This window comes from Podarcis vaucheri (genome assembly GCF_965113315.1).
Source record: "Podarcis vaucheri genome assembly, chromosome: 12".
NCBI classification, from domain to species: domain Eukaryota; kingdom Metazoa; phylum Chordata; class Lepidosauria; order Squamata; family Lacertidae; genus Podarcis; species Podarcis vaucheri.
Window position 1 is genome coordinate 32,488,896 of NC_138750.1, and position 14,088 is coordinate 32,502,983.

Here is a 14,088-nt window from a genome sequence, read left to right on the forward strand (position 1 = left end):
TTTGTTCATTAACTTTTCTAAAAGGGCTGTTTCCCATACATTATAAGCAGTTTGAAAACATTGCTCATTTTGTTGACGTTCATGTAACTTCACTATATAGCCCATGAAGCCCCCTTTGTGCATTACTAATGCGAAGACAAAATGGTGATGACTCAGAGGCAGGATAATGTTCCATTGCATGCACTGCCTGGTCCAGTCTACAGATCTCCAAATACAGTCGTACCTTGGAAGTCGAATGTTCGACTTCCAAAACGTTCAAAAACCAAAGCGTGGCTTCTGATTGGCTGCAAGAAGCTCCTGTAGCCAATTGGAAGCTGCAGAAGTTCAACTTCCAAAAATAGTTCGCAAACCGGAACAGTCATTTCTGGGTTTGCGATGTTCAGGAGCCAAAACGTTTGGGAACTAACCTGTTCAACTTCCAAGGTATGACTGTGTTATCATATAGCTGTATGCTGAAAAGATGCCTTCGGGTGAGTATCTGCTTGCATGTAGACTTCCATGTTTTCAGGGCATTGAGTCATGTTGGTGTTCTGATTACTTGGAAGCCTACACCCAGGCTGCTGTTGGTGCCAGGCTCAGGGCCAGGAGCTCCTCAGTTGAGGACAACACCACAGCTAGGGCCTCACTCCTTAGTAATCACATGATGCCTGCTTCACAGCCTTTTACCATAGCATGTGAGTAACATGTGAAGGGGGCTCGTGTTCCATTGTTTTAATTTGGCTTTCGAAATCATGTGAAAACTCTTGCAAGTCAGCCATAGGTTGCATAGATCCCTCTCTGAAAAATGATGTTCTTTACAGCTACTTGGCATCTACATGCTAGTTAATCTTCGTACATTAAAATATAGTTCCCAGGAGATGAATATTTTACTGCTTGCCATAATAAACTGCATGTTATAATGAAACTAATTTTATTGGATCACTTTGCAGTAATTAGCATCTTATGACTGGTTCCCTTATAGCATAGCCCGTTGTATCTGAGAATTATCTTCATCATGAAGCGCGTGCTTGCAAGCTGAGCAGAGGAACTGCTGTGCAAGTATTCTGTCCACAGAGCATTGACAGAACAAGGTTGTGGGTCATAACTTCACACACATCCTTTCTCTTTCAGGTTGAATTTTTTCCGAGATGTGTCTGACTTTCGAGTATTAGCATGTGGTGGAGATGGAACTGTGGGATGGATTTTGGACTGCATAGGTAACGTGCCATTTTTTGAGCAATTAACTCTATTTTTTGAACCTTTTATCAAAGGTCTGCGATTTGAGCTTTATGTACAGTTGACTCTTGGGATTCATCAGATGTAGGAAAACTTCCTCTGCTCCTTGCTAAAGTAATCAAAAGAGGGGAGGCTGCAGAAAGGAAGTTGGTTAGGAGTGTTTGGGGAATTTTTGAAACAGGCAGTTGAAGTTCTAACTTAAGCTCTCTAACCATTTTCACATATTGTTTATAGAGAATATCTCATTTTAGTGCTGATCCTCTTTCATTACACTGGACTTTTGGCAGTATTAGAGCCTATGCCTCATTAAAATTGGCTCTCTTAAAATGAAGAAGTATAGGAGTATTCTTTTTCTATGTCGTAGGAACACTGGAAGCTGGCTCATAATCAGTAAGACCATTAGGGTCAGTTATTTGTGTCTTCTTGTGGGAGCCATCAACACAGCTTACCCGACAGGTCTGAAAGCACCCATTTTAGCCAGAATCTTGAATTGCCCCCCCCCACACACACAGAGAGAGACTAATTTTATTGAGCTGTTCATTTCAAGGTTTCTGATGCTGCCACCAACCTTCTATATAAAGTTTTTGTAGAGAAGGTCCACTTATGGAATGTTCTAAGAAAGTAGATTCTTGAAGCAACTTAGAACTCCTGTTCAGTCACTTTGACCTTTGGAAAAGACAGTAGGTTGTAGCCAACTTGAGTTCTACTTGGCACAGACCTATTGAAATGAATGAACCCAAGTTAGCCATGCCATTCACTTCAATGGGTCTACTCTGAGTAGGAATAGTATTAGCTGAGACCCCATGAAAGCACACCTGAACAGTGTGTGTATGGGTGTGTGTGTGCAATTTTCCTGTTCAGTGAGATTACAGGGTCCCTCCAAGCACCTATGAAGTTTAGATATCTCTCTGTAATTACTCACTTTAGAAAGGAAGCGTTTTCTTTTTCCCCGTTTTATATCTATTCATGTATTTACTTGATATATAATGTACCTTGGCTTCATATAAAGGTGGATAAGGAACATATATGGAACAGTTTAGAGGTGTTTTTTCTTTAACAATCAAATGGTATATAGATTTTATGAAATATGAAATAAACATATTGGGTTGATCTGTTCAATAATTATAAAGAATAACAATTATCAAAAGATGGCCACTTGAACAAAAAGTTGAAATATTATGTTCTTTGCTTCTTTTCCAATGTAAGTCAGAAAGTGCCAGAGCTCTAGAGCTGTGTGATTCTCCCACTGAAATATGAAGCACTGGCAGCTAGTCAGTGGCTAATAGGCTATATGCCAAAAGTGTCTAAAATAATAAATAATGGAATAATGTATGAGAATGGCAGTTGCAGGAAAAATGATAACTCAATTAATTTGGAAGGCTGCTTTTTTCCTTCAGTAATACAGCCTAATGGTTGAGTCAAAACATTATCTGACCACAATATTTATGCAATTAAATACTTGTTTGATCTATACATTGGCTCATCTGCTTTTTACAATTTAACAGTATCTACTTCTTTCATCCACAGAAAAAGCAAATCTGATTAAGCACCCGCCAGTTGCTATTCTTCCCCTTGGAACTGGGAATGACTTAGCCAGGTGTCTGAGATGGGGAGGAGGTAAATAAAACATTATTTCACTTGCTAACACGTAAAGGTGTATTGCATGCAGTTCTTTAACCACTGTTCCTGTTTCCAGGGTATGGAATGATTTTTCTCCAAAGCAATGCAATCAGGCAGTGGCTCATTGGTTCAAACATGACAGTTCTGGTTGCATTTAGCATTGTCGCCTTGATGTTTCCTTCTCAATGCCTGCACATCACAGTCATGCCAGCCAATGAACATTGCTCCGCTCTGGTAGGAGGAGTAGGGAAAGCTAGGACTGAACAGATCTGTCAATTTTGGTTTCTCTCACTTTTCAGTCTCAAGTTCAGTCCTCCCTTTTTCCACATCAGTTTGATTTTTTGTTAACTAAAAAGCTCCGTATGAAAGTTCATGTGTATTTTTCAGTGAATTTAGCCCACTGTGTGTTCCTTTTAGTTTGCTGTTTTGCCTAATATGCATGCTTTTAAATATCATCTTTCTCTAATGTGATGCATTTTTTGGTACATCGTTTTCAATGAGAGAATCATTTTGGGCACAACTTTGCTTTTGTGTGAGCGGTTTTGTTTTTGTTTTTGGTTGCATAGTTGCATTGAGATATTTGGAAAAGACATATTTCAAAAGATAACTTGTCTTTCACTTCATGTAGTGGTCCAGAAAGTGGCAGTTACCAAACCAAGCCAATTTCTCCATCCTTTTAACATAAAGCCAAGAAGTGCCTTGCATCTTCTTCTGCAGCCATCATTAGAAGTCCCCGAGAACTGGAACAAAAGTAACCTGACTTTGCCCGACTTTCTGAGCACAAGATCTCACTTGGTTTCACTGCTGCATGTCAGCACTTAGCACTACTGCATGTAAGACAAACCCATAAAATCAGAATGGCAGAGGCATGAGTTATATTATTCTGTAGTGATGTCAGTGCAACCTGTGCTGATAACATATTAGGGAGAATGAACTTGTGGACCAAGGCTTTTGGTTCTGTCTCTGTATATTCATCCAATCTTTTGTACAGGCTTTGTACGGAAGTTTGGATGAATATGCAGAGGTCAGGGATTGAGCTGGTGGCTCCAAACCTTCACGGGGCTAACAAAAAGTTAGCAATTTCTGTGAGTTTGTAATCATGAAATTTCTAAATAGCAATTATTTTTACCTTTTAACGCAGGATTGTACATAACATAAAAGCATCCCCCCCTATAATCTAGAAACAAATGCTTGTTTCTTTGCTCCTGGCCTTCCCGAAAAAAATGATCCGAAGTTTAGTGCTATTTTTGTTCAGGGATGTTAAAAACCAAGTCTCAAATCATGCAATGCTAATATATTGGATGTTTTTGTTTTTTAGTTCTTTCCTTCTTTTCTCATCCTGCAGTAGATTTCAGACAATCAGTCTTCTGGTGCTATCTACCAGGATTCCTGGAGGCAAAGAATAAATAAAACCCACACATTTTTTTGTAGATCCAGCACTGTATAAAGGGGAGGACAGTAGAAACTTACACAAGATGCCATGAGAAAGATATTGCCAAGGAAACAGGAGGCCTTGTGATTATGTAAGTTATACCGCTTTAAGGTATCAAAGCAGTCTGTAAATGGCCTTAATTATGCTTGTCTACATTTCAGTCTCCAGAAGACTCTTCTAGATCCCTTACATTTGAAACTTGATGTCTAGTATTACAAAGGTAGTACCTGACACTCTTACATTGCTGAAGTTAAGCCGGTGAGAATATGATCAGTACCTGCGTGGAAGATTCATGAAAGCTGTTCTGAGCTTCCTAAACAAAAGAGGAGGATAAAAATACAGTCATCAATAAATGAAAATTATTTCACACATATCTCTTTCTCTAACTATGTCCTCAGTGCCAGCTTCCAAAAAGTCTTAAGCTTTTTGTTTGTTCTCCTTCACTCTTCCACTGCGAGTTCATAGCTTTAACTAACTGGTATCTTTTACATTAGGACTGTTTCCTCTTCCTCTGGTTCCTTTGTCCAGGGCTTCAAAGTCCCTCATACTAGCTTTGTTTGGTTGTAGCTTTTTGACACCCTTGGTTAGCTCTCACACTTTCACACCATGAACTTTGCGCTCACTGTGATCCTGCCTGCCTATGCACATATATTTTGGACTTTTCCCAGCTTCACTAGTACTGGTGTTGAGAATCTTTGCTGCAATGCAAAAAGTCCCCCAACAACTAAGTTTTATCCAATTTTGTGGTAACTCTTTTTGCTCACAAATATATCCAGTTTGAATGGGAAAAATATATTTCTCTCTTGGTTGTCTTCAGCTGGTCTTGAACACATACCTCAGAGCCTCAATGATTCTTCTTGGTCTGCCTTGTTCCAAATCACTTTCTTCCACATTTTGCTGTTTTACTTGTGTAATGTTATAGATCGTGTTCTAGGAAATTATATGAATATCTCAAAGAAGAATTCTTTTCAGATAATAACAAATCTGCTGGTTAGCATGAAAGGCTTAATCACAAACTATTGTAGTTGTAGTATAATCAAATTATTTAGAAAATGTGTATTCTTATTATTATTATTTAAACATAATAATAACTGGAGTTTTTATCAGAGGTCCTAGCATTAGAACCTGGATCAGATTTTAGCTATGCCTTTCATGTTGCTATCTTAAATACCTTTTCTTTAATGGTTTTCCTTTTGGAAATGTAGGCTATGTAAACTTTTGGTCCCAATCCAAGAAAAGCTGGTTGTGTTAAGCCATTCTGAAAGCATTGGTACATTAGTCAAAATAATATTATCTCACCGACCTTAACTATTACTAGATTTCTGTCGTAATTAGGATCATTGCCTGTCTATGCAGTTGAGCCACATTTCCTTCCTTCCTTCCTTCCTTCCTTCCTTCCTTCCTTCCTTTGTTTCTTTCTTTCTGAAACTCACTACAACACCAGCAAAGAGCTCTTATATATTGAGTTAACATTTAACTTCAAAGTCCCTCCACAGGCAAACTAACTCAAAATTATGAAAGCTAACCTTTCTGGGACTTCGGTATGACTTCAAAAATATCCACCCAACCTCATCTAAAGCATCTCTCATCTTGACAGGCATTCTCTGCATGTAAAAATAATATTTAATTTCTATATCAGCTATAAACATCCTTCTATGTGTGAGTGATGAAATCTCACACGTGCCACTCGTGTTTCTTAATCTCTTATTTACAGAAGTCCATTGTAATCCAAACTATAAATATTTCACCTTCTTCCACAAAAGAATGGACTTTTTGGGGGATGTAAGAAGAACCCTACTTCATCAAGCCCATCTAGTGCAGCATCCTGTTCTCAGGGTGGCTAGCCTGTGGGAAGCCTGTGAGCAGGATCTGAATGCAACAGCCCTCTTTGCACATGCCATTCCAAGCAACTGGTATTGAGAGGCATCCTGTCTTGAACAGTGCAGGGAGAACATAGCTGTCAGATGGCAATGGTGGTTGCTCGTGAGGACTCCAACCTGTCTTTTACAGGTTTTATTTTGGTGCAAAGACTATTTACAGTGCAGAACCACAAGTTCATGTCTGCCTCAATCGCTAGCAGAATCCGGAAGTGGTCGTTTCCGGGTCCTCCCCCCAACATATGAGCTTAGTCACCCCCAGCCTTTTTCTTCCTTCTTTGCGTTTTACACCTCTGCGCAGGGTGGGCAACAGAAGAGGCGTGCTTCCCTCCTGGCAGGGTGCTGAGGCTCCCAGAAGCATCCTCTGGTCCCTTCCCCTCTTCCCCACTAGAGGTGTGGCTTTCCCCACCACAGGAAGAGGAACTGCTTCATAAGATTTTCGGAAGTTCCCTGTAACCCAACTGCACCTCTGCTTCCCTACCCTGTTCCGATGGCGGTCCCCTGACAATAGCCATCGTGGCTAGAAGCCTCTGAAAGCCTTAATCCTTCCTTATCCAGAGATGCATAGCTACTTCATGCAATGACTATGTTTTCAGGCTTTATGTGAAATCTGGTATGCGGACCAATCTGCTCCGCCAGACAGGTGGATATGCCAGCAAGAAAACATTTATTAGTGTACTCCATAAGCTGCTTAACTGGTACACTCCTTCTTTATGGAGCTTCTTTCCGCTTCCTCTGATTGTCTGGAATGTTCTGCAGAATGGGAGAAAGTAGGGATGTGCTTAACAATGCAAGTCTGCACAATGGCAATTCATTTTGTCACCGTCTCTCTTCTTGGACCCTCCATCACTGAACTCTGTTACTTCTTTCTTTATGGACTGTCCACTCTTGACTCACACTTAACCACTTAGAAAGCCATCTGTTTAAACTAGGAGGGGAAAAAATAAGCCCTCAAGTTCTCTTCTTTTTACTATTCTTTGCCTCCTTTTCCCTGGTAGCTGATGCCACAACACTGATTTTTTCCCCTCCTGAAACCTTTCCATAGGATTGGAGAACAGAAGGGAGGCCAACAAATTTGTTTGCTGGTGAGTAATTTTCCCTTCTCGATGGTGCAAACTCCTAGCATGGATTATGAATTATTAAACAAATAACCTGTAACAATTTTACAGAATCAACTTCATTGCTACTGAATGCATTGCTTGGCAGTACTAATTTATTAGCTTTTATAGTGAGACGATAAGATCTCATTATCTTTTAGAAGGATTGAGCCCCCTCTCCTGTTTATCAAACAAGCATGTGTGCATTTGTAGGGAAGATAATTGACACAGTATTTTTTATTTTGTTTGTTTATTAGATTTATATGCCACCCTTCATCATCTCAGGGTGGTTCACAGAATAAAACAGTACTGTTTTGTGCCCACATATAGTAAAAGAAAAAAGAAAAAGGCAACCTTTCAAACACTATAGTCATATGATGGCTATCACATAGTTGCAGCCATGCATTTTCTAACAATTCTCAGCTGATGAAGGACTTTTAAGTAGCGTGATTACTGAAACAATAAAATCTTTATGGAAAGGTTTTCCTCAGGTTAGACTTCTCAGCTTTCTCTGATCTTATTAAATAAGATGTTTCTGTTTAACAGTGGTGTGCATTTGCTCCTTTTGAAAGCTAGCTACAGCTAATAAAGGCAATTTATTTAATATATTCATAGCCTGCCTTTATCCCAAGTTGGGAATTAAGGTAGCTTACATTTGAAAATACCAATTATAAAATACAAAACAGTAAAAACAAACTTTGCTAAAAAACAACAATGAAAACACATTGCATTGTGTTTAAAACCAGCTGTTGAAATGCAATTTACCAAGACAGTAACCAGTGATCAGCTCTGCCAGCATGTTGGCTTCCAAAGGCCTGTCTTTGGGAGGACTTAGCAGGAAGGACTTAGGCTGCTAGAAGAAAGATAACAAATCTAACCTCTCTCCGGAAGGAATTCCACAATATGGGAGCAGCCACAGAGAAGAATAAAATGTTGTAGGCTCCAGGGAAGATGGTGCGTAGCAACACCTTACCTCCATGCTGAGCCCATGAGACTGCTTCAAAGGGTTTTAGGCAGTTCTGGGGAATGTGCAGAAGGGTGAAACTACCCATAAGCTTACTCCCGAGCCTTTATTTGATTCCCTCTCACCTCCTCTAATCGCACACCTCAGTACCATATCAGAAACCCACTCTATTTTTTTAAAGTGTTTTTCCATGTGACATACAGGAGCTGATATGTGGGATGTAGAAAGCCCCCAATCCCTTTCAGTGCTTTAAGAAAGAAATAGTCTGCTTGTATATCCAATGACGGGATGAACTAGACTGTTCTCAACTATGTTTTTGGGCACCTTGATGAAAAGTCACATATAAAGGCAATAAATAGAAATTGTGTTATTGTTAATTTAGGTTCCGTGAAAGCAGGGTGAGCTATTTTGCATTTGTTTGGTGGAAAGCTGAAGTTGTTTTTGTAGTTCCTTGGCCTGGAGCAAAGCCATCACCAGGTTTGAGTTGGGTTTTTGTATAGTGTTGCTGATAGCAACTGCTCTGGCTTACTTTGCTGCCACCCTTTGTTATAGCTTTCAGCAGCTGCTGTCACTTCTACACCCCCCACCCCACCCCACACACCATGGCTGTCTGGTACTGTAATAGTCCAGGAGACTAGGAGCCACTGTCTCTAAACCATGCTAGGTGGCTGTCATGTGCTATGTTTTATGTTATCATCATTTTTAATTTGTATACCGTCTTTCTATCTTTCAATACTCAAGGCGGTTTACAAGCTGAAGAAACAAAAAATGAACATCTTATAACAATCTAAAAAAAGGTAAAGGGACCCCTAACCATTAGGTCCAGTCACGGACGACTCTGGGGTTGTGGCACTCATCTCGCTTTATTGGCCGAGGGAGCCAGCATACAGCTTCCGGGTCATGTGGCCAGCATGACTAAGCCCCTTCTGGCAAACCAGAGCAGTGTACGGAAACGCTGTTTACCTTTCCGCCGGAGCAGTACCTATTTATCTACTTGCACTTTGACATGCTTTTGAACTGCTAAGTTGGCAGAAGCAGGGACCGAGCAACGGGAGCTCACCCCATTGCGGGGATTTGAACTGCTGACCTTCTGATCAGCAAGTCCTAGGCTCTGTGGTTTAACCCACAGCGCCACCCGCGTCCCTTATAACAATCTAATGCTACAAAAATGTGATAATAAAACATAACTTTAAAATAGGCAACCTACATAAAAAGTAACGTTCAACAATCGTAAGAATAGTACTAAATGATAATAACATATAAAAGTTAAACAGAAATCCACTCAACAGTTTCAATAAATAATTTCTAAACTATAATCAATAAAACAACGGCAAGCCACAGTACATAAAATAATACAATATAAATTGGGAAGCAGGCAGCGCTTGGATCCCAGGCCATTATAATGCCACAGGTAAGGTTGTGAGGCGGAAAGGGTGGCTGGCGGCTCCATCACTACAAGAGCTGGACTCACGTGACCAAGTGACAGTGGACGTTGGCATCAGTTCTGTAAGGAAATGGTAGCTCAGGCATTCTATCAGCCTTGCAGGGCTGAAGAAACTTCCATATTATGCTAAAACTGACCCGGGTTTCCACAACTTAAATGCATTTTTTCTCTTGTGAAATGCTGCATGGTGAGATTGCGGTGCTTAAACTTGTGTGAGGAAACAAAACGAGCAGGGCAAAGGCAGTCCTGTTTAAAAGTTGGCATGTGTACGTTTTTGCAGGATACGAAGGCGAGAATCTTCTGAAGATCCTAAAAGATATTGAGAACAGTACAGAGATCTTGCTCGACAGGTGGAAATTTGAAGTCATACCTAATGATAAAGATGAAAAGGGAGACCCAGTGCCTTACAGCATCATCAATAATTACTTTTCCATTGGAGTGGTAAGAATTGGGCTTATTCTTCTGTGGTTTTTGTTATGTTTTGTTTTTGCTTTTCTAAGTAACTGTTCAGAATTGATGCTCAGAGTGAGGGATGGCTGAGCACAGATAATTTATTTTATATACAGTTTTGTCTAGAAAAAGGAATACATAAATGAAACAATTTGCATAAATTTATTTACATAGTCAAAATAGAATTATTTTCTCAAGCTCTTCCACCTGTTCATGTATGGGCAATATAATCACACAGTTCCTAATGGCTCATATGAAGAGCTGTAGCTCTAAATTAGTGGTGCCTATACAAATATAAACTATGAATCATTCATTAACACCTCTTAACTGTCATGTTGGTAAATATTCTGACTTTCAAAGGCACACTGCTGAAAAAGGTTTCTTAAATATATTCTTTTGTTTTAATGGACAGAATTAGGCTTGCTTCCATACGTTACTTGATGAATAAAGGTGCAATCTATTTATTGCTTCCCTGAATCCATTACTGATCTTCTGGATGACACAGAAACCAAATAAATAGTGTTAGCACCGGGGGGGGGGGCCATGACTTCACGGTGGAGCTCATACTTTGCATGTCTCGGGGCTCAGCCCCAGATAGAACTGGGGGAAAGTCCTGCTTGAAACCTTGAAGAGTTGCTCCTGACAGTCAGCATAGACTGGGCTTCCCAAACGGTGGTGCACACAGACCACCCGTGGTCCACAAGATTCATTCAGGTGTTCCACAGCATTTCAAGTGGTCTATGGGGCAGGGGGAAATGTGGTGCTCACTGGAGTCAACAGTGCTAAAGTAGATTGATCAATGAGCTGTCTGCATGAAATCAGCTTCCTACCATAACTAGAGGGAGGATGCGGGGAAAGGAGGTGGCCAGATATTTTGTTAGAATTATATTGATGAGTGGAAGAATACAGAAGACATTTAACACTGAACCACTTCCGTTTGGGATGAAATGATTGCTATGTGATTCTCAACCATTCATAGAGCTATACTACTTATTCATTATTTTGCATTTGTATTTTGAAATTGTATTATCTTGCTAATCTATCCAGTACTCAACCCAGAGTTTACTAGTTACACCAGCTCCCTCTTGTTTGTACCTAGCAGTTTCGTAACCAGAGGTGAACAGCCTGTGAAAACGAACTTATTCTCTGCAACCCTTCAAATACTTTCTCCAAGCCACTTAAACTAGTGATTATTGCCATTCCTTGTAACAATTAATTACAAAAGTCAGTTTTGGACTGACCTTAAAAAGTTTAGCTGGTGCAGAATGTGGTGACCCAACTCGCCAAAAGGCGGGGAGCAGTTTCCCATACATACAAACGGGCATCTGCAATTACAGTGGTACCTCCGCTTACATACGCTTCAGGTTACAGACTCCACTAACCCAGAAATAGTGCTTCAGGTTAAAAACTTTGCTTCAGGATGAGAACAGAAATCGTGCTCCTGCGGCAGCAGGAGGCCACATTAGCTAAAGTGGTGCTTCAGGTTCAGAACAGTTTCAGGTTAAGAACGGACCTCTGGAACGAATTAAGTACTTAAACTGAGGTACCACTGTACTTGTCTATTTGTGTGGAGGGGAGGCAGCAACCCCACCCCATGTGAAGAGACGCTCTATTTCAGATCATGTGTGAACATAGGTTAGATAATACAGTGGCAGAACAGCTTATAAATCAAGATAAACCAACCATAGAAGCAATTCAGTGAGAAAAACTAGAGTTAACAAGAAATGTTCTCTGGATTCTTAGAGAAGCATGCCTTAAGTCTTAACATTATTAAAAAAAACTGGTCTACCATATTGAGACAAAATTCATTCATTGTTGCTGATGAATAGAAATTTGTATGTATTCTCTTAAAAGTTATTATCGTATGGTAGCAAAGGTCTACAGCAAAGACAAGTGTACTTTTACAACACCTAATATATTACCATCCAAATGCACTATCAAATAGAAATTTGCATGGTCATGATTTAATATCCTTCAACTATAGCCAGTCACTAAGAGCCTCTTATTCTGCCAATAGGGGAAAAAAATGACTGCTTAGTTCACATAATCATAAATTTGGCGTTGTTATGGGTCTAGCTCCCTTTCACAATCCTCTTAAGTTTTTAGCCTCATGTTTCATTCCATAACTTTAATATATTCTTCCAGAATGGGAAAAGAATCTGAGCTACAACAACTTAGGATCATAACTTAATCTTATATTAGATGAGGATTTATTACCATCACCCACATGTACTACAAGCAAATAACACTGGTGTTTCTGACGCTAAGATGGCAATGCAGACTTGTAATTGATGCTCATCTAAACATGAAGGCAGTAAATCAAAGTGATACCCAGAAAAAAACAAGAAATACAAGGCAAGGAAGAGGAAACCTTTTAGTACACCTAGTCCTTTTTAAAAAAAATATCAGCCTATATCTAAAATATAATTAAAAATTATATTTCAGCTTATTTTTATGCACTTGTTCAAAATACTTATATCCTGCTTTGAACATCAGAATTCCATCAAAGGGACTAATAATAATATATAAATTATAACAAAAATTACATCTGCAACACTTAAAAGCATTGAAAAATGTATTGGAAGTCTAAACTTAATAAAAGCAACAAAAACAGCTTAACATATATTTGCAAGCCTGTGTTCCCAAACCCTGTTGTAATCACCATGTTTTCAGTCCTCACTGAAAAACAAACTGATAGAAGCCGGTCCTTGATAATTTTGTTTATTTCATATATTTAAATATTCCCTGTCAGCTAAATGACTCCCAAGCTGAAATGTAAAGTAAGGGTAAAATCGGAAGTGTCAGCGCACATGATTGCATCTCATCTTCAGGCTTTTCTGTCCGAAACTGATTATTTAGAGCCGTTCCAGTCTGGTTTTTGGCCGGGTTTTGGAATGGAAGCTGCCATGGACTGAGAAATGAATAGTAGGAGCCCTCCCTTGCTGATTCTCCTGGTTCTCTAGTAGTTTTCAGTATCATAGACCAAGGTATTCTTCGAAGCCCGAGATGGCTAGAGAGTCAGTGGTAGAGCATCTTCTTTGTGTGCAGAAGGCCAAAGGTTCAACCCTAAGCATCTCCAGGTAGAGCAGGGAGAGAACCCTACCTGGAACCAGGCAGCAGGCAGAGTCTTATCTCCAGCCATAGCCATGCAAACGCTTACCATTAAAACATCAAACAGAGGCTTATTTCCAGTGCTAGTGCTGTGGTCCATGAAGGTTTCGCTCCTTTCAAATACTCCTGTGGTTTTGTTTTTTGCATATGGGCTTTCCTTCAGAATGTAATCAGCCACATTCTTAGCGCTCTCCTGAGCTTGTTGACTTAGAGAGCCCTGGGGTCAACCCTCTGCTCTTCTTTGCATTCTGCATAGATCAGAGGAACAAGATCTAAGCAGTTGAATATTTTATTAAAACGGTACTACAGAATACCGCTTTGGAGTACCTCTGCATTTTATATGAGGTGGGTGGGGGGGGGGGAGAATACTGAAGCTACATGAAGAAAAGCAAATGTTCAACTGCAAATTCAGAATTATACAGAGACCTAAAAGCTCGGATGAATGTAACTGTCAGCTAGGTGGTGTATAATTAGCTTATAGTTATGTTAGTCCGTATATACTGTTAATTATTTATGGCATTATTTTCTCTATATGAGATTTGTAATTCACTAAGTAATGATTAACAGTTCATCATGGTGCTGTATTAATAATAATCCACCATAACTGTGATACATTCTCATATTGATAATATTATTTCTAACGGTCACTGAAGTATAACAGTGTGAAGTATTTCCTCCCATGAATGTCTTGTTAAGGATTTTCTGCTTAAATATTGGACAATATAGATTAATTCCAGAATGTCTGCATTCTTTTTCGCTATGTTTTTGATTGCTTATAACCTTTGATGGTATATTTTATTTGGCACATAATGTAGTGATAGGCACAGTATAAGTAATGAATTCTACAGCTCCCCATGTCAGATGTTGTATTCCTGTTG

The 14,088-nt window shown here is 39.6% G+C and overlaps 1 protein-coding gene across 6 annotated transcripts in view; it reads left to right on the top strand.

Annotated features, from left to right (window-relative positions):
- The window catches only part of DGKB (diacylglycerol kinase beta), a 303,881-nt gene that overhangs the window by 161,747 nt on the left and 128,046 nt on the right, over positions 1-14,088 (top strand). For all 6 annotated transcript variants that reach the window (XM_082193914.1, XM_082193916.1, XM_082193913.1 and 3 more), the window contains 3 exons: positions 1,111-1,196; positions 2,743-2,832; positions 9,930-10,090. In XM_082193914.1, coding sequence (XP_082050040.1) covers positions 1,111-1,196; positions 2,743-2,832; positions 9,930-10,090 — 337 coding nt within the window. The remainder of the gene's footprint in view (positions 1-1,110; positions 1,197-2,742; positions 2,833-9,929; positions 10,091-14,088) is intronic.